This window comes from Rana temporaria, chromosome 12 (assembly GCF_905171775.1).
Source record: "Rana temporaria chromosome 12, aRanTem1.1, whole genome shotgun sequence".
Classification (NCBI taxonomy): Eukaryota; Metazoa; Chordata; class Amphibia; order Anura; family Ranidae; genus Rana; species Rana temporaria.
Window position 1 is genome coordinate 114,411,421 of NC_053500.1, and position 19,689 is coordinate 114,431,109.

General features: G+C 44.5%; 1 protein-coding gene across 1 annotated transcript in view; it reads left to right on the plus strand.

The window, feature by feature from the left end:
• The first annotated feature begins 5,890 nt into the window (after nt 1-5,890).
• Nucleotides 5,891-19,689, plus strand: part of ZNFX1 (zinc finger NFX1-type containing 1) — a 44,530-nt gene continuing 30,731 nt past the window's right edge. The window contains exons 1-3 of the mRNA XM_040330273.1: nt 5,891-6,029; nt 12,895-12,976; nt 16,428-18,347. Coding sequence (XP_040186207.1) covers nt 12,913-12,976; nt 16,428-18,347 — 1,984 coding nt within the window. The 5' untranslated portion in view covers nt 5,891-6,029; nt 12,895-12,912. The remainder of the gene's footprint in view (nt 6,030-12,894; nt 12,977-16,427; nt 18,348-19,689) is intronic.

A 19,689-nucleotide genomic window follows, 5' to 3' on the forward strand; every position in this document is an offset into this window, starting at 1 on the left:
ACATATGGAAAATACAAAAATTCTTACTATAATAGTCAGGCTCAAAAATACCAAACCAAAGAAGCACAAAACCAAATTCATCTGTCTAACTGTATGTAATTAAAACAGAGGTTTAGTTGCAGTCATTTGCAAATGTCTGGGAAGCTGCAGGCCACGTCACGGCACTCTATGTAACTTCTACGTATTTAAACCATAACAACACTTTGCCCCCCCCCCAAAAAAAATTACCATTTTAAGTTGTAAGAAGGGCAAGGCCACAGCTTTATTGAACATCGGTATAACAACCTTCAAAATACCATAAACCATGCTGGTCACAGTTATACCGTGAGCATCTATAAAACAAACCGTCTAGACTAAGAGGCCTGTCTCCACCATCAGTGTGAGACAGGCATTAAACTGACCCGTAATTCAACTTGAGGGCTTAGCCCATGAATTAATACCAATAGTTGGCAAGGTAAAACTGCCAAGGAAACTGTGACGAAACACACAACGGCCGGATGGGTGTTCAACTTTTGTGACGTCAGATTCTCCGGAGAATAGAGGGACGTGCCGTGCGTGCCCCTGCGTAACTTTTTCTAGAGTTCAGGCTCCACCCCGTCACCTCTTGCTATTGTAGCCAATCCCAAAGGAGCCAATGCGACTCCCTGATTAGGTTTACGCCCCGCTTGGTTTCCAAGAGTCCAGCAGTCAAGGCTCCCTTTCCTTAGTGCGTGGTGTGTCAAGGGGCCTTTATTGCAAGTGGACTTTCAAAAGTTGTTACCTAAGATAGCTGAAAAATATATTTCAGTATTGCAAACCTGGGGATATGGTCACCAAATTAACTTAACTGTGATCATCCGCAGGCGTAACAAGAGAGACATTCAACATTACATTACTATGGTAAATGCCAAAAGATAAACCCTGAAGTTGCCAGATCCCAGATATTATTGGTAAATGCTTTTGAATTGTGCTCACTGACACCATGTGGATTACAAATGTGTGCTTTGCGGAGTTGGGATGCTATGCTGGAAGCCACTCCACCTCTTTTACAGAAACCGTTGCTAGTGGGGAACTGTGCTGGACTGTATGCTGCCAGCAGATACAGGGAGTGCCCACTTGAGTCATGCTGGATAGTGTTCTGGAATTACCAGTGTGCCTCCCTCTGAAAAGTAACCTGTTGATGTGACATTCAGCATGTTTGTTTCTTCAACAAATGAGGAACTTCATTCTTAGGAAAATTAGTAGGAAAGTGAGAAGGAGGAGAAGGCACAACTCCAATGAGGCAGGATGTCCTCCAGGGGTCAGCTTAAGGGCAGCCACCCTATTGCATCACACCACAGAGCTCCGCAGGTGCAGGGCGCTGTTGACGCCCTGCTGACTTGCAAAAGTTCCTTGGTGTGGGCATTTTTCGACACGTGTGCAGTAGATCATCCATTGCTGTTTGCAATCTGTGTCTGAAGAGGATAAAGCATGGCCAGAACAGCAGCCACTTGGGCACCACATGCTTGACAAGACATAATGACCTGCCATGCACTCTGCTGGCAACAGCACCTGAAAGACCCACAGCATAGAAAAAGGTGGACTTCTCCTTGCTCCTCATCTGGGATCTCAAACCCTACTATACTTCCAGGTATAGTAGGAAGGTATAGCAATAAGTGTCACAAGTACATACAGTCAATTTTCTAGCAGTACACCACCAGTTGATTTCAGCAGGCAAATTTCGCTACCCCAGTTGCTGAATCGTAAACAAAAAATTCTGTACCAGCTATCCACATGCTCAGCAATTAAATGCCAGCTTGGCCAAATTGCTATCACTGTAACTGCTGCCTTTTTAGCCGGTAGACTCTGCCCCCTTTCGTGAATTTGTGGAATGTGCTGTACCACAGTGGCAGGTTCCAGTTTATTTTTATTTTTTTACGTAAGGCCATTCCAGTTGTCACGTACCTGGTGGAGATTGAGTTGTAGAGAGGGCTTCTGCCCCCTGGTAGAGATGACAGGGAGTGAGGGACACAGAGTGGCACGAGGGCCGATGTAGCAGATGACACTGGCTAGGCCTTGGCAAGAACCTAATGGCTGAAGATCACCGGACAGGCACTGAGAACAGGAACTCTGTGTCGCTGGATCAACAGGCGGAGGCGTATCCGGAACGTAAGTCGGGGGTTATCAACAGCCGGGCAGAGCAGGTACTGAGACATGAGGCAGAGACCAAGACAGGATACAGGCCAGGTTCGGTACATAGTCGGGCAGCAAGGTACAGGAGAATCAGGCAGGAGCAGAGTCAAACACAAGCCAAGGTCACAGGTAGGTAGGCGGTGGTCCAAGGGAAGGTACAGGTGAAGCTGGGTCAAGACACAGGAAACTGGAATAGATCAAGTAAACATGAATGAGCTGAAAGACCACTCAGCAATGTGTAAGTGTCAGTGCTCAGTTTAAATAGGCTTTACTGGTGCCAGTATGCACGCGTACACCTGCTTGTGCACACACTGCACAAGCAGTATTAACTTCTTGCAAACTTAGAACTGACAGGTGACCATCATTCAGACTTTCAGTAATGGTGCATCCTTCGATGAAGTTTAAAGCCCCATACACACTATCAGTTTTCCTGCTGGTTTTCTCTTCAGGTTTACCAAAACCATGTAGTACAAGGGCCTGCCTGATTGCATTCAAATTTAAACGCTTAAGGTTTGACCTCATATTAGATGGTTTTGGTAAACCTGAAGAGAAAACCATCAGGAAAACTGATAGTGTGTATGGGGCTTAAGGCCTCTCCTGAGATACCAACCTTGTGTTCGGTGCTCTCCAAGACAGGTTCTTCATCGAGTGGCTTCCTCCCTCCAGGACGGACAGCACAGGACCACTCCGCAAAACGTAGACCCAGTCTGACTACCGGGCCTACTTAGTAGATCACAACCCCGGACCAACGTGGTCCCAGAGCCAGGAACACATGAACACGCACCTCCTCCCCGGAGGGCCACTCACGGGGGGTGGTGGGACGACAGACCAGAAATCGACGACCCCGGTCCAATGGCATCTGCCCCTTAAGTACTCCTCCCCAGCATGCACAGTGGTACGATCAACCCCCACTGATTGGCTGCCGAGGGGGAACACCCAAAACACCTTGACCTGACTGCTGCCACCCTTGGCCTGGGGTGGTAATGGCACCCCAAACAACAATAGTGGTGACTCACAGTACAGCCATGGCTGAAACAGAGGCCCAAAATTTGGAAAAATCATACGGTCTGAGTCAACTAACTCTCAGACTACCCTCTAAATTGAAAGCAGCGCCGGCTAAAAAGTAGCAGGCCACTACATATGCATTATTGAATGATTAATTTGTGTATTGTACACCTTTCCTCTCTCATTAAAATAAGATTGAACTAAAATCACAGATTGCCGCCATTACCAGTAAAAACAATAAAAATGTAAAAGTCTCTAAATCTATCACCCATTTTGTAGACGCAATAATAACTTTTGCACAAACCAATCTATATACGCTTATTGAAATATTTTTTACTAAAAATATGTAGAAGAATATATATTGGCCTAAACTGATTAATAAATATATGTATATGTACAGTATTATAGCAGAAAGTAAAAAAAGTTTTTATTTTTTTCCCACAATTTTTTGTTTATAGCGCAAAAAATAAAAACCAAAGAGTTTATCAAATACCACCAAAAGAAAGCTCTATTTGTGGGGAAAAAAAGGGACATTAATTTTGTTTGGGTACAATGTTGCATGACCGCACAATTGTCAGTTAAAGCAGCACAGTGCCGTATGGCACAAAATAGCCTGGAGAGGAAGTGGGTAAAACATTCCGGGGCTGAAGTGGTTAAACAGTAAAAAAAAAAAAAAAAAAAAAAAAAAAGGATTTGTTTCAAAAAGAAGGCCATTCTCTCTAAATGAGGGTTAAAGCGGAGGTTCACCCAAAAATACATTTTTAACATTACCTTCAGCCGTACGTACCGCTTCCGGGTATGTCTTCTGCGGGACTGGGCGTTCCTAAATGATTGACAGGCTTCCGACCGTCGCATACAGCGCGTCACGAGTTGCCGAAAGAAGCCGGACTGCGAGTCTATACGGCGCCTGCGCACCGACGTTCGGCTTCTTTCGGCAACTCGTGACACGCAGTATGCGACGGTCGGAAGCCTGTCAATCAATTAGGAACGCCCAGTCCCGCAGAAGACATACCCGGAAGCGGCGGTGAAAATACGATATGTACGGGGATAAAATATAAAAAAACAGCCGATAATCATTAGGACAACTCGGCTGAATGTAATGTTAAAAATTTATTTTTTGGGTGAACCTCCGCTTTAAAGGTAGTTCACCCGCAAAAAAAAATTTAAGATTAGATTGATGCTCATTTTGTCAAGGGGAATCGGCTAGTTTTTTTAAAAACTAAGCAGTACGTACCGTTTTAGAGAGCGATCTTCTCCGCCGCTTCCGGGTATGGTCTTCGGGTCTGGGCGTTCCTTCTTGATTGACAGGCTTCCGACGGTCGCATCTATCGCGTCACGATTTTCCGAAAGTAGCTGAACGTCGGTGCGCAGGCGCCGTATAGAGCCGCACCGACATTCGACTTCTTTCGGCTACTCGTGACGCGATAGATGCGACCGTCGGAAGCCTGTCAATCAAGAAGGAACGCCCAGACCCGAAGACCATACCCGGAAGCGGCGGAGAAGATCGCTCTCTAAAACGGTAAGTACAGCTTCGATTGTAACCACATCCTTACTGCGTCATTGTAAAATGACGGCGGCAGGAACCCCTCCTCGATCCGGGTGGACGTCATATGACGTCCTGTGTCCCCGTTGATCTAGGGCGCGCGCCCGCGGCGACGCTCGTGACCCAGCACGGGAGCCCAGAGGCCGCGATTGCCGCCGGGTGCCCGCGATTGTTGGTAATCACGGCAGGAGTGTGGATCTGTGTGTGTAAACACACAGATCCACCTCCTGTCAGCAGTGAGGAGACCAGTACAGAGGAACACACATCGGTCTCCTCCCCTTGAGATTCCCCTCCCCCCTACAGTTATAACACATCTTAGGGAACATATTAACCCCTTCAACGCCCCCTAGTGGTTAACCCCTTCCCTGCCAGTCACATTTACACAGTAATCAATGCATATTTATAGCATTAATCGCTGTATAAATGTGAATGGTCCCAAAAACGTGTCAAAAGTGTCCGATGTGTTCGCCGCAATGTCACGGTGACAGTAAAAAATTGCAAATCGCCGCCAATACTAGTAAAAAAATTAATAAAATAAAAATGCCATAAATCTATCACCTATTTTGTAGACGCTATAACTTTTGCGCAAACCAATCAATAGATGATTATTGCGATTTTTTTTACCAAAAATATGTAGAAGAATACGTATCGGCCTAAACTGAGGAAAAAAAAAATATATTTTTTTTTAAAAATTGATATTTATTAAATAAAAAAGTAAAAAATAGTGTTTTTTTTTTAAATTGACGCTCTTCTTTTGTTTATAGCGCAAAAAATAAAAACCGCAGAGATGATTAAATACCACCAAAAGAAAGCTCTATTTGTGGGAACAAAATGATAAAAAAATTGTTTGGGTACAGTGTAGCACGACCGCGCAATTGTCATTCAAAGTGCGACAGTGCTGAAAGCTGAAAATTGGCTTGGGCAGGAAGGTGCGTAAGTGCCCGGTATGGAAGTGGTTAAAAAAAACTAGCCGATTCCCCTAGACAAAATGAGCATGAATCTAATCTTACAATTTTTTTTTTGCGGGTGAACCTCCACTTTAAGAACAATTGTATTTTTCCCCATTTCTCTTGATTTTCTGTACTCTTACATCCTGTTTCTATTCTCCCTTTCTCGCCTCCCCTCCCACCCTGATACTTTCCATTCTCTAGGTCAGATGTGAGAATAGAAACTGAAAGCATGGAATGGGAGGGCTTACAGCGCGCATATTTATACCAGCAGATGACAAAACAGAAGAAGCAGACGCCTGTGAACAGAGACTGAGGCAAGACAGGAAGAACACAGATAATCATTGCAAAGGAGCTGAAGGAACACCAAAGAGAAAAAAAAGGTAATACAGAAATTGTCTAGGCCCAGAAAGGCAACCGTCAGTCCTGATCCCAGCTAAACCGATGTGTGTGCTGTCACTGTTTTAAATGGATCTGATGTTTGTGTACATTTTCTAAAGCAGGCAGAATCATGACTCGGGAAGAATAATACTGTGGTATGGCTAACTAGGGCCTTGTTTGTGTTTCTTTGAAGCATGCAAAATAACAAATATGCTGAACATCAAGCAGTTTAGACATAGGCCTGCTCTGGAACCTGACAGTTGGAGAATACAAATTAGAACCTGGATGTTTCACAACAGGCAACACAGACAGTTCACATTGTAGATACTTTCGTAAAGAACTGATTACTGGGATTATTCAAAGCTGATGATGTCACTGCAAGCTAGAAGGAAAAGATATATGGATGTTCTGCATTGTTACTGTGGGGCGAGGAGGAGGGTAAGATCAGGGAGTTTATTTTTGCTCAAAAGGGGGTGTGGCTTGTGTGGCTGGTAGATCAGGTAATGGCTGGAATGGGTCAGGGTAGAGGTTATTTGAGCCAGAATTCTTTGCGGTTCCACAGGAAGATGTTCTTAGAGGGCAGTGTTGCCAACCTACCAGATTGAAATTTACTGGCACGACACCTGGAATTTACTGGCGCAGTCATGTTTTTACTGGCATTTCACAAAAGTTACTAAATTACATTTTTAGGTGCAAATTTCAGTATTTAGGCTACAAACAAGTACGCTAAACAAATAGCAATTTGATTTAAGGTAGATATTAAGGTAAAAAACATATTTTTGTTATTTTCGATATAATAAGGGCAAATTATTTAGTCACATCACCCCCTGCCTCTATACCCCTCTGCCACCAACACTCCCTGCCTTCACCCCCCTCTGCGGTGCGACAATCTCCCCCTGCCTCCAATCACCCCCTGCCTCCATCTCCCTCTGTGGTGCCACCAACAACCCCTGTCTCCATCCCCCACCCTCTGCGGTGCCACCATCACTCCCTGCCTTTACCCCCCTCTGCGGTGCCACAATCTCCCCCTGCCTCCAATCTCCCTCTGCCTCCAATCACCCCCTGCCTCCATCTCCCTCTGTGGTGCCACCAACAACCCCTGTCTACATCCCCCACCCTCTGCGGTGCCACCATCACCCCCTGCCTTCACCCCCCTCTGCGGTGCCACAATCTCCCCCTGCCTCCAATCTCCCCCAGGCCCCCTGCCTCCAATCACCCCCTGCCTCCATTGTCCCCTGCCTCCATCCCCCTCTGCGGTGCCACCAAATCTCCCACTGCCTTCAATTTCCCCCAGGCCCCCTGCCTCCATCCCCCTCTGCGGTGCCACCAACAACCCCTGTCTCCACTCCCCACCCTCTGCGGTGCCACCATCCCCCTCTGCGGTGCCTCCAATCACCCCCTGCCTCCAATCACCCCCTGCCACTAACACCCCCTGCCTCCAATCTCCCCTTGCCTCTATCCCCCTCTGTGGTGCCACCACAGCCACCATCACCCCCTGCCTCCAATCACCCCCTGCCTCCAATCACCCCCTGCCTCCAATCACCCCCTGCCACTAACACCCCCTGCCTCCAATCTCCCCTTGCCTCTATCCCCCTCTGTGGTGCCACCACAGCCACCATCACCCCCTGCCTCCAATCACCCCCTGCCTCCAATCACCCCCTGCCTCCAATCTCCATGCGCAGTTCCAAGCCGAACCGATCTCGGATATTTTTACTGGCACATTCCCAGAACCACGGACATTTACGAACGGGGGGAAAAAGTGCCCGTTTTTACGAACTTTCCGTAAAAATATGGTTGGCAACACTGTTAGAACCACACAGGGTTTTAGGGTTGATTCACAAAAGGAATACATTTTTGATCAAAATCAGTAAAACTGTTCACCTAAATCATCCAGCAGAGCAAAACTGAGCCCTCGTTCACACTGAGGGTGGGTTTGAAATCGTGCGAGTTCAGCTAAACGCAGACATTTTCAAACCCGCATTACAGTGCGAGTTCGGGGACGATTTGAAAGACATCTGCATGGGTTCATGCAATTTTTTTTTGCTTAGAATAAAGATCACGATTCTCGCGGTGTAACATCTTCCTTTACATTATACAAAAAAATTGGGCTAACTTTACTGTTTAATTTTTAATACATTAAAGTGCTTGTAAACCCTTTTTGACTACTTCTATCTATAGGTAAGCCTAGAATAAGACTTACCTATAGGTAGTGGAAATATCTCCTAAACGTGCGCCGTTTAGGAGATATTTCACTTGTAGTCCGCCAAAAATGTTAACGGCTCATGCGCGGGGAAGAAACAAAACTAAGTGCTGTTTCCTTCCCAGCCTGTGCCATAAATAGCGGCTCTCGTGCCCATGCGCAGGAGTGACGTCACGTGGCTCCGGCGAATGCATATACGATGCATACTAGTCCATTAGGCTTTTCATTTGCAGGCTTTGCAGCGGGCTAAAGAGGAAGTAAAACCCATCAGGGTTTATTCCTCTTTAAAGGGGAGTTCCAGCCTTTTTTTAAGTTTATTAAAAGTCAGCAGCTACAAAAAGTGTAGCTGCTGGCTTTTTTAAAAACAGACACTTGCCTGCTCCATGGTTCCAGCATTGCACCGGCCGTGGCTCAGCTCCTCGCCGGCCGGCGTCTTCATTCCTAGTGTGGGCACCCGGCAGTGACAGCTTTCGGCTTAACGGCTGGGCACCCACTGCGCATGCGCGAGCGGCGCCGTCCGATTGGACAGGCACTCGCCTACAGGGAGGGGCTGCAATAAGACGATTAAGCTATTCGCCTTACCAGCCCCTCAGCGGAAGGAGGAAGTGGGACAGGAAGTCCCACTCCTCCTGACCCCCCCACTACCCCCCCAAAAAAATTACATGCCAAATGTGGCATGTAAGGGGGGAAGGAGTGGATTAAGCGGAAGTTCCATTTTTAGGTGAAACTCTGCTTTAAGCCCAGGTTCACACTGGGCTGCGGGAGTGAAGCCGTGCGATTTCGGCTGAACTCACACGATTTCACTCCCGCCTGTCAGTCCCGATTTCGGCCGCGATTATAGAGACATCTGTGCAGGTTTCTGCACAGATGTCAATGTAAATCGCGGGCCGAAATCCCAAAAAGTAGTAGAGAAACTACTTTTTGAAATCGGTGCAATGCCGCAGATGCAGCGTCGCACCGATTAGGACAGTGCCATTGCCGGTAATTTGTAGTTGTAATTGTAAAATGCCAAATCGCATATCAAAACGCACCAGTGTGAACCAGGGCTAAAGTGTATTTTTTCCAAAAAATTGTGTTTAAAAAAACGCTGCGCAAATACGGTGTGACATAAAATATTGCAACAACCACCATTATAGGGTCTCTGTGTTTGGGTGTTCCAAGTAATTTTCTAGCAGAAAATAATGATTTTTACTTGTAAGCAACAAATGTCAGAAAAGGTTTGGTCTTTAAATGGTTAAACTTCCTTTACCTACACACCAGAGTTCTTTCCTTTGATAAAAAAACAAAAAGATAGAATGCATGAAGGTAAAAAAAAAACCTTCAGCCTTTACAACCACTTTAAGGACACCATGGTGTCTTGAATGGCCAATACTGGCCGGCATTGGTGCTAATGTACTTCCTCCGTTTTTGTTTTCATGTACACTTCCAGATTTTGTGTCACCTGCATATCATGTGATGACCTTTCATAGCCGTGCATTTGTGTGTCGCTACGGTTTACGGTTACCGGTACTATTGAATTTTATTTTTCTTGAAATTCAATAAACTATACTGTTAAAAAATAATGTAATGTAAGCTGCTCACAGTGTACATTAGAATCTACAGTATGCTAGATAAAGCCTGCCTCATTTCCTGGCTGAAGGACATCCAGCAACATCTCGCACTTTCCTCTCTAGGCTCAGGCCTCATGCACACTAGACATTTGTACAGCTGCTGTTTTTGGCTTCCGACATTTTCTTCTGCAGCTAGTAAACTCCCCAGCATGTTATCCTATGTGTTCATTCAAAAATAGGCCCCTTTCACACTGGGTAACGGGCCCCTTTTACATTAGTAATGATCCGCCCCGTGTACCTCCGCTTGCTCAGCGGGGATCGCTCCGTTGATTCACGCTGAGCCGGCGGATGACAGGGCGGTCCCCGCACACTGTGCAGGGACCGCCCTGTCTTTTTTCCGCTCTCCCCTATGGGGGGATCAGATGAACACAGACCGTCTGTCCGTGTTCACCCGATCCGCAGACGGATGGAAAAGTAGGTTTTTCCTCCGTCACACTTTGGCGGATCAGAGTGGGTCGGATGTCAGCGGGCATGTCACCACTGACATCCGCGGCTCCATAGAGGAGCACGGAGCGCCCGTTCAGGTCTGCCTAAAAAACTGGCAGGCGGACCTGAATGGGCCGCCCGTGTGAAAGAGCCCTTAGGCTGTTATCAGCAGTTTTAGGCAGGGGCGGTTTCTGGCTGGAAAAACCCCAGAACTAGTGGGTTTTGAGAAGAGTTTTTTAGCTGTAAAAACGCTCTAATGCCGCGTACACACGACCGGTTTTAATGTCATGGAAAAAAACTAAGTTTTTCTCTACGTGATTCTTGTCAAGCCTGCCTTGCATACACACGATCGTGAAAAAAAAAATGCTCGAGCAAAGCGCAGTGACATACAACACGTACGACGGCACTCTAAAGAGGAAGTTCCATTCGATTGGCGATACCCTTTGGGCTGATTATGCAAATTTCCCTTCTCATAACCTGCATCTGAGCATGCGCGTTTCTTTCCTTGTCGTTAAAGCCTACACACGACTGTTTTTCACGATGTAAAAAACGATGAGAAAAAAATAGAGCATGTTCTAAATTTTTAATGCCCATTTTTCAGGTCAAGAAAAATGCTCTGGAGCCTACACACGATCGTTTTTAATGACCAATTTAAAAAATTGCATTTTTCTCGTCATGAAAAACGGTTGCGTGTTCCGGCGTGTTTGCACACTCCACTTGCAGAGCCTGCAAGGAAACGGCCCTGCGCTAATCACAGGCAGGGGGATATTTCCCGATCTCTTCCAGCGTGCATCGGGAAATGTCTCCCTGCCTGTGATTAGCGCAGCGCCGACTTCCTGGCGGGCTCTGCACATGTAGTGTGAGCTAATTCCTACTACGAAATGCTCATATGTCAAACTGGTGACTCTCATTCCTAACTCAATTAATAGTTTACGTGCTTCTGGAATAGTAGTGGGAGATCATATAGAGCAGACTCTAGAAAGGGTATCAAATTGTATTCAGCACCTGCAAGACAGGAGAAGAGAAGGAACACTCCGGGTGGACACACACATGGTCATTGGACCAGAAGTTCCTGTTGACGATTTCAGAACAATGAGTGTGTACCCTAGTTTTGAAGAAATTCTTCTGGGTGAAAATTTCTTAGACCAAATAATTTAAAATACGAATTTGAAAACATAGACCTTTACTTGGACACCCACTTTCGACTCTCGAGGGAAGACTTTGTTCGGCCATTAAGGAAAGGGATCCAAGAGATCCTTCAGCCCAGGTTCACACTGGGTACGATTTGCTTCGATTTGATATGCGATTTCATATGTGAATTCATATGTCTCAAATCGGCGGCATTTGCCGGCAAATGTCGGCAATGACACTGTCCTAATTGGTGCGACGCCGCATCGATTTCAAAAAGTAGTTCCTGTACTACTTTTTGCGATTTCGGGCCGCGATTTACATTGACATCTGTGCAGAAACCTGCACAGATGTCTCTTAAATCGCGGCCGAAATCGGGACTGCCAGCGGGAGTGAAGCCGTACGAGTTCAGCTGAACTCGCACGGCTTCACTCCCGCAGCCCAGTGTGAACCAGGGCTTTACATGATGATCGAAGCATTCGTAAAATGAGGTTTGATGATATGTCAAACAGATAATGCTTAGCAATAACGACTCAAGCAAAACATAACTATCAATTTATATTAACGTCCCCCCCCTTTGATACAAAGGTGATAAACCACATAAAGTGCTTGCGACAGGCACTTTGCACTTCTTGCTCTAACCGTCCAGCCAAAAGGCTGACCCCCAGCTAAAGGCTCCCCCCTTATATACTGAAGAGACCTGGCTTGATAACCTTAGGGCAGAATTAACCTGCCACAGGTGCATCCTAATTAATAAAGGGGAGAGAATTAGGCCAATACAATACTAGCCCAGCACACTTAACCCATACAAAAAGACGAGGAGGGGGAAGGTCAAAGGCATGACAGGTGTGCACAAATAAATTGTGCCCACTCTGTTACATTCTACAGCTACTTATGTTTTTAGACCTAGTTCACACCTATGCATTTTTAGTGTATTTTGCAGATTTGCACTACAGAAAGTGTTCCATAGGAAACCATGTTAAATGGACTGTAGTGTGTTTCAGCAAAACTGAAAATGCACAAAAAAATGCATAGCTGTGAACCAGACCTAATAGAAAGTCCAGTGTGCATGGGGCCTAAGGCTGGATTCACACTTGTGCGGTGCGAAGGGGAGGGAAGAGGGGAGGGGAGAGGAGCGGAGAGGGGGAGGGAGGGGAGGGGGAGGGGCAGAAGTGTATTAAGGAGAAGGAGAGAAATCCTGATGAGAACTGAACACATCTGCGAATCAGATGCGTGCTCATAAAAGATTTACACCTATGGAATTTTTAGCGCTTTTTGCATTTTGCAGATTTGCACTACAGAACGTGTTCCATAGGAAACCATGTTAAATGGACTGTAGTGTAAATCTGCAAAATGCAAAAAGCACTAAAAATGCCATAGGTGTGAATCCAGCCTTGCAGCCGTGCCTATCTTGCTTCAAATTATTAGCCACATTGTTATCTATAACTTGTATATATCCGTTTGGCATATCAGTTTATGTCTCTTAACACTTATTTTTTACAGGTATTTCCAAGACCTTCTATGGATCCCCGACGAAGGCCTTGGGAGGAGCCTCAGGCTAATTATAATCGACAACATGATAGAAGTAAGGCTTTTTTTGTCTTTTAGCTCAGTGCCCCACCAAACTGTGATTAGTACTAGGGAATTAAATTATAAGCAAGTCAGGCTTCAGCATCATATTTACCTAATCGTGGTGCTTTTTTACCGCGCTAGTAGGCCCCCGTTCACACAGACGGATAGAATGGTGTATTTAGCTGCAGCTTTTCTAGTTTTCTACTGAAGCTAAAATCACACAATGCTTTCCTATAGCCCTGTTCACACACAGCGTTTAGCTGCGATTTAGTTACATGCGGTTTGGTGCGAATAGAAAAAATTGAATTGAATGCGTCCAGGTGCGATTAACGCAGCTATATGCACATAACCGCAGTCTTTTGTGTCAACTGCGGATAGCAGCATGAGAAAAAAAAGGAAGCACATCATAATCAAAAAAATAAAAAGGGTTGCTATGGGAATGACTACCGCAGCTAAACGCGGCCGCAAGTAACCGCACGTAATCGCAATGTACAAATGCAGCTAATCGCAGTACCTGGAGCTTTGAATTTCACAGAACATTTACATGCTTTTAGCTGCGGCAAAACAGCCGTCTGTGTGAAAGGCGCCTAAATCTCATAAAAAAATGATTATATTATAGCTTGCAATTTCTTACATGTAGTGGCTGCATTCGATTTCTTTTTTAGGTTTTATTGCCTTTATTTTCACACTATTGGATTTTCTGCAGATTTTTGTCTTCAGATTTACCAAAAGCATATAATATTAGGTCGAACCTTAATGCCCCGTACAAACGATCGGTTCTCCCGTTGGAAAAAGTCAGATGAGAGCTTTTGTTCGGGAATCCCGACCGTGTGTATGCTCCATCTGACTTTTTCCAACGGAAAAACTGCCGGAAAAAGATAAAGAGCAGGTTCTCTATTTTCCCATCAGGAAAAAATCTGATCGGAATTTCCAATCGTGTGTACAATTCCCGACGCGCTAAATCCTATGGTATGCAAGGCAGGCTTGAGCGGAAAAAAATTGGAATTCTGCTTGTGTGTACAGGGCATAAGAGTTTCAATTTGTATGCAATCAGGCAGGCCCTTGCACTACATGGTTTTGGTAAATCTAAAGACAAAAATCTGCAGAAAATAGTGTGTACGGGGCCCAAGGATGAGCTCAGGTGTGTTTGCAAACCGCACGTGCAGTGCCCGCCAGGAAGTCGGCACTGCACAGCGCTTATCACAGGCAGTGAGACATTTTAAGTTGGTGCTTAATCATAGCTAATATGGCATAGTTTAACTGCATATAAATAGGGGTGGATGACCAATCAAAATACATTTCCATTAAAGCCACCACTGCACAATCAAAGCAAAACATGCGGGAGAACTCAGAAGCAGGTGCAGGCATGTGAAGAACCTTATCAAGGAAACTATTCACAGTTCGCATCCCCCTCAGAGGACATCCCACATGAAACATAAAAACCCATACGTGAATCATGCTTCTATGACAAAATGAATGAATATATAAATCAGAGCCTAGACGAATATCATACCACATCACATTGAATAAAATTAAAATTAAATTAATAATTTAATATATTTCAACATAATATAAAATGATTGATATGAGATTCATAAATTGATTGATATATAGGTCATAAACCATAAGTAAAACTGTTATGCCCCTCACTACACGTGACTGATGTGTATTCGGGCACACTGATAACTCTTCTCATACTAATGCATTCCAGTAGGCGCAGAATCCTTATGAACTTTTATTAGCACAAGATAGCGTAAAACTATAATAGATACAAACAGATTACAATTAATAAACAATAATACAATTAGAGCCTCCCTATCTATCTAGAGAGACAAAGTTGCACGTACCGTAGATGCATCGATATGGCTGACGTGAGATAGAACTCAGCAGGCATGTGCTTGCTTCCAAGGAAAAATGGAAAAGAAGCTCTGGAGGTGCTGCAAAGCCTCATGGGATAGAAATACGGAAGCTTGCATGGACCAAACTAATGAACTATTCTAGCTGACTGTATTAAAATAGAACTGGTGCAGTTAAACAGAATGTCCACTAGATGGCAGCATTGATTTAATTCGAACTAAAGTCAATGAAAACATTGAAGACGATGGGGGTAATCCACAAAAGGGATACGCCGTCGTATCCCTGTTTCTATCTTTGGAACTGATCCACAGAATCAGTTTCCAAGAGATAGACAGAAGATCCGACATGTGTAATTGAATTACACTGTCGGATCTTAAGGATGCAATTCTAGGCCGGCCGCTAGGTGGCGAGGCCATTGCGGCCGGCCTAGAATATGCAAATGAACACTTACGGCGATCCACGAACGTTCCGACGGGCCCGTCGCGCTAAACCTACGTCGTTTACGTCGAGTTACGCCGCGTAAAAATAGGGCTGAGTCCTATTTGACTAAGCCCTATTAAGTATGGCCGTCGTTCCCGCGTCGAAATTTTAAACTCTACGTCGTTTGCGTAAGACGTTCGTGAATGGCGCTGGACGCCATTTACGTTAACGTCTAAGCAAATGACGTCGGAGCGACGTCAGTTAGCGCAATGCACGTCGGGTAAGTTACCCGACGGAGCATGCACAGTACGTCCGGCGCGGGAGCGCTCCTAATTTAAATGGGACTCGCCCCATTAGATTCGGCACGCCTTGCGCCGGACGGATTTGAGTTACACCGCCGCAAATTTCCAGGTAAGTGTGTTGTGGATCGATACCTAACTTAGGAAATTTGTGGCAGTGTAACTTAAATCACTTAAGTTACGTTGCGCTGCGGGGCTGTGGATTTGGCCCGATGAGCCTTATGAATAAAGGCATGACAAAAACAAAAGAATATATATATACTGTATAATTTAAAATATTTATTTGGAAAAATTACTTCTTTACAAAATTTTATTAAATTTTATAACAGAAACTAAGAAAAATATGTTTTTTTTTCACAATTTTCTGTCTTTTTTTGTTTGTTTAGCAAAAAAAAAAAAAAAAACACAGCGGTGAATAAATACCACCAAAAGAAAGCTCTATCTGTCTCAGAAAATTATAAAAATGGCACCCAAAATTGTGCTGCAAATGCGACAAATCGCAACGTGTGACGATGTCGCCCAAAAGAAGCTCCTGCTCCTTTCTGAGCTACAAGCTTTGCGCTGTGCAATTTTTCTGCGATTGCAGCACAATTTTAATGCGACAATCGCAGGAAAATCGAACCGCGATTGGGGTGCCATTAAGAAGGAATGGCATTGCAAATGCGTCCTGCGTTTTGCTGCAATTTGGAATTGTGGGCAGAATCTCTGCGATTCCACCTGGGATTCAAATTGCCTAGGTGTGAATGGAGCCTAAATAACAAACCTTCATAATTACATATTTTACATGTTTAGAGTTTCCAGTGGTAATTTTGATTCTTTTCAGTCTAGGTTTAAAAAAATCAGCTAACATGCCTAATTGGAAAAAACTCTTTCACTTTATTTTTCCAGACAGGGCAGGACCAAGGCCAGCAAGGGATCTCCTCAATGCCCCAAGGCAAGATCAACAGCTACTTAGAAATGAAGGTGGTAGACAGATAGGAGAACATGGACAGCATGAGCATAGGCCTAGAGGAAGAAATGCACAGCAAGTTGGAGGGCATCGTGATCCAAGACTTGGTGGAAGGAATGAACGTGGGGCTGAGAGACAACACGAACAAAGGGATGGTGGACCTCATGAGCACAGGGGTGGAAGGCGAAATGAACAGCAAGGACGTGGTCGAAATGAACGCGGTGCTAGAGGACAAAATGAGCAAAGAGGTGGTGAACAGCGTGCCTATGGTGCTGGTGGACACAATGAACAGCGTGGTAGAGGACGTCAAGGGCATGAACCAGGAATCCGAAATGAACAAAGAGCTGGAGACGGGCACGGTTATAACAGAGGAAGGGAAAATCATAGACCACAACCAGAAGAGCAACACTGGGACAGAGAGAACGGAAGGGGACAACAAGTACGACGCCTGGGATACAAAACTCTTCAAGAACTGTTAGAAAGGGAACCTTCAGAAGTGGCAATAACTCTAGCTGCCCATCCTGGCCTAAAGGATTTGCTGTCAGCCACTGAAATGAGGCCAGATTGGGTGGAATTGCTGTGTAGGGCTCTGTGCAGGGCCTGCACTGCTAGGCTGGAGAGGCAGAGCATTCAGCATCTCCTTCAGCTGGTCAAATCATCACAGTATATTCGTATGTGCCTCCCACAATATGTAGTGGGAATGATGACAGAACCTGTGCCTGAGAAAAGGCAGCGCTATCCCGATAACATTCACAATATTCTAAGTCTTCTGCAAGAAATTATCAGCATCTTTCCTGCCAGTAGCATACAAGAGGCTTCAATGTTGGTGACTGTCATTCCTAACTCAATTAATAGTTTACGTGCTTCTGGAATAGTAATGGGAGATCATATAGAGCAGACTCTAGAAAGGGTATCAAATTGTATTCAGCACCTGCAAGACAGGAGAAGAGAAGGAACACTCCGGGTGGACACACACATGGTCATTGGACCAGAAGTTCCTGTTGATGATTTCAGAACAATGAGTGTGTACCCTAGTTTTGAAGAAATTCATCTGGGTGAAAATCCATTTCTTAGACCAAATAATTTAAAATACAAATTTGAAAACATAGACCTTTACTTGGACACCCACTTTCGACTCTTGAGGGAAGACTTTGTTCGGCCATTAAGGAAAGGGATCCAAGAGATCCTTCAACTTGATGATGGAGGCATTCGTAAAATGAGGTTTGATGATATTCGTATTTACTTCGACACACGCATATTTACTCCTATGTGCACATCATCAGGGATTATATACAAAGTCAAGTTTGACGTCACACCTTTAAAGAGGGTGCGCTGGCAGAACTCCAAAAGACTGTTGTATGGATCTCTAGTTATCCTGTCCCAGGACAATTTTGAATCCTTCCTCTTTGCCACAGTTTTTAATCATGATCCCAAAGAGTTGGAAAAAGGTGAGGTGCAACTGCAGTTCTGTGAGCAGAGTAGAGAGCTTCTGGCAAAAACACGTCCAAATGATTCCTTTGTTATGGTGGAGACTACTGCCTACTTTGAGGCTTACCGGCATGTATTGGAGGGCTTGAAAGAGATGAATGCACAGGATGTGCCCTTCCAGAAATACATTGTATTATGTGAAAATGATGTGAGGGCACCACGTTATCTCAATGCGGGTATCCGTTATGATCTTAGCTGTATGGTGAGCAAGGAGAAAAAGGCTATCCCAGCTTTATGGAACAAAATCAATATCCTGAATCCCTTGGAATGGCCTTCCAAAGAGTCCTTAGGCTTTGATGAATCCCAGATAGAGGCTGTACGGCTGGCACTTACTAAGGAGCTTGCTATTATTCAAGGACCTCCAGGCACAGGTAATATTCTGATAGATAAAAAGGGTTTACAAAAATGTAGGTTGTTGTAAATATAATTTGAGTTTTATTTTTTGGTTTCACTATCTTTGTAAGCTGTCAAATAATTAGACTTTATAGCCTAAAACACAATTGGCAAATACATTTTATTTTGTCTGGAAACATCTTCACTAACTACAAAATTGGAGATTCTTAAAGTAAGACACCTATAACTTTTTTGTTGTTGTTTTTTACAGAGAAGGAAACAGTAAAAGCTTAAAGAAGAAATCCAACCATAGTTACACTGGTCCAGCTTGGACCAGTGTAACTATGGGGGTTATTTACGAAGTACAAACTACAAGTGCAAAGTGCACTTACAATTGCACTAAAAGTGCACTTGGAAGTGCAGTCACTGTAAATATGAGGGGGTAGATCTGAAATGAGGGGAAGCTCTGCTGATTTTATAATCCAATCATGTGCAAGCTAAAATGCTGTTTTTTATTTTCCTTGCATGTCTCCCTCGGATCTACAGCAACTGCACTTCCAAGTGCACTTTCAGTGAAATTTCAGTGCAATTTCAAGTGCACTTTGCCTTTTGTAAATAACCCCCATTGTCTAACTATTTTTAGTGCAGACCTAGGCCTTCCACCCTTCCCAGCAAAAGGAGTAAAATGTAATACTATAGAGATCATATCCAAGATGGCGGCACCAGGCAGCAGCCTTAGGGCTGTTGAATGTCTACATAAGTGCCCTTTCACACTGGCAGTAATACATACCGCTCTCTGAAAAGTAAATAACCCTCATAGTAATATTAACCTGACAGAAGTTCCAACAGTCCATTTTATTGTAATTACGTCATTTTCTGTATTCTTTGCTCCCACTGGAGAGATCTCCCATCACTTCCTGTCAGGGGAAATCCCCCCACAGACTGCAAATAAGTGAACTTTTACAAAAGGACATCGAATGTACAATTAAAAGCTCTGCTAGCAATTGTAAAAAAAACTCTACAGGCAGCATAAATAAATGCTTTTTAAAAATTCAAGGAACACGTTTGACCTTCTAACAATACTGAAATATATCTACATATGACTATGAATTGTTCCAGTTACCTTAAGATCGGAAAATATTACAATGTCTGACCAGGTTGAATTATAGGGGCAAAGTAAGTCTGTAATAAAAGACCAACTGCAAAAAGCCTACAGGCAATATAAATGACTTGCCCTTTGTCATCTGCCTGCCTTTTATTGGGCACAACCTCCACAATTCACATCCTCTTTAAAGCCAGAGACATCTAGACATACAGGCCCGGATTCACAGAGAGCGGGCGCACATTACGCCGCCGTAGCGCAAATAATATACGCTACGC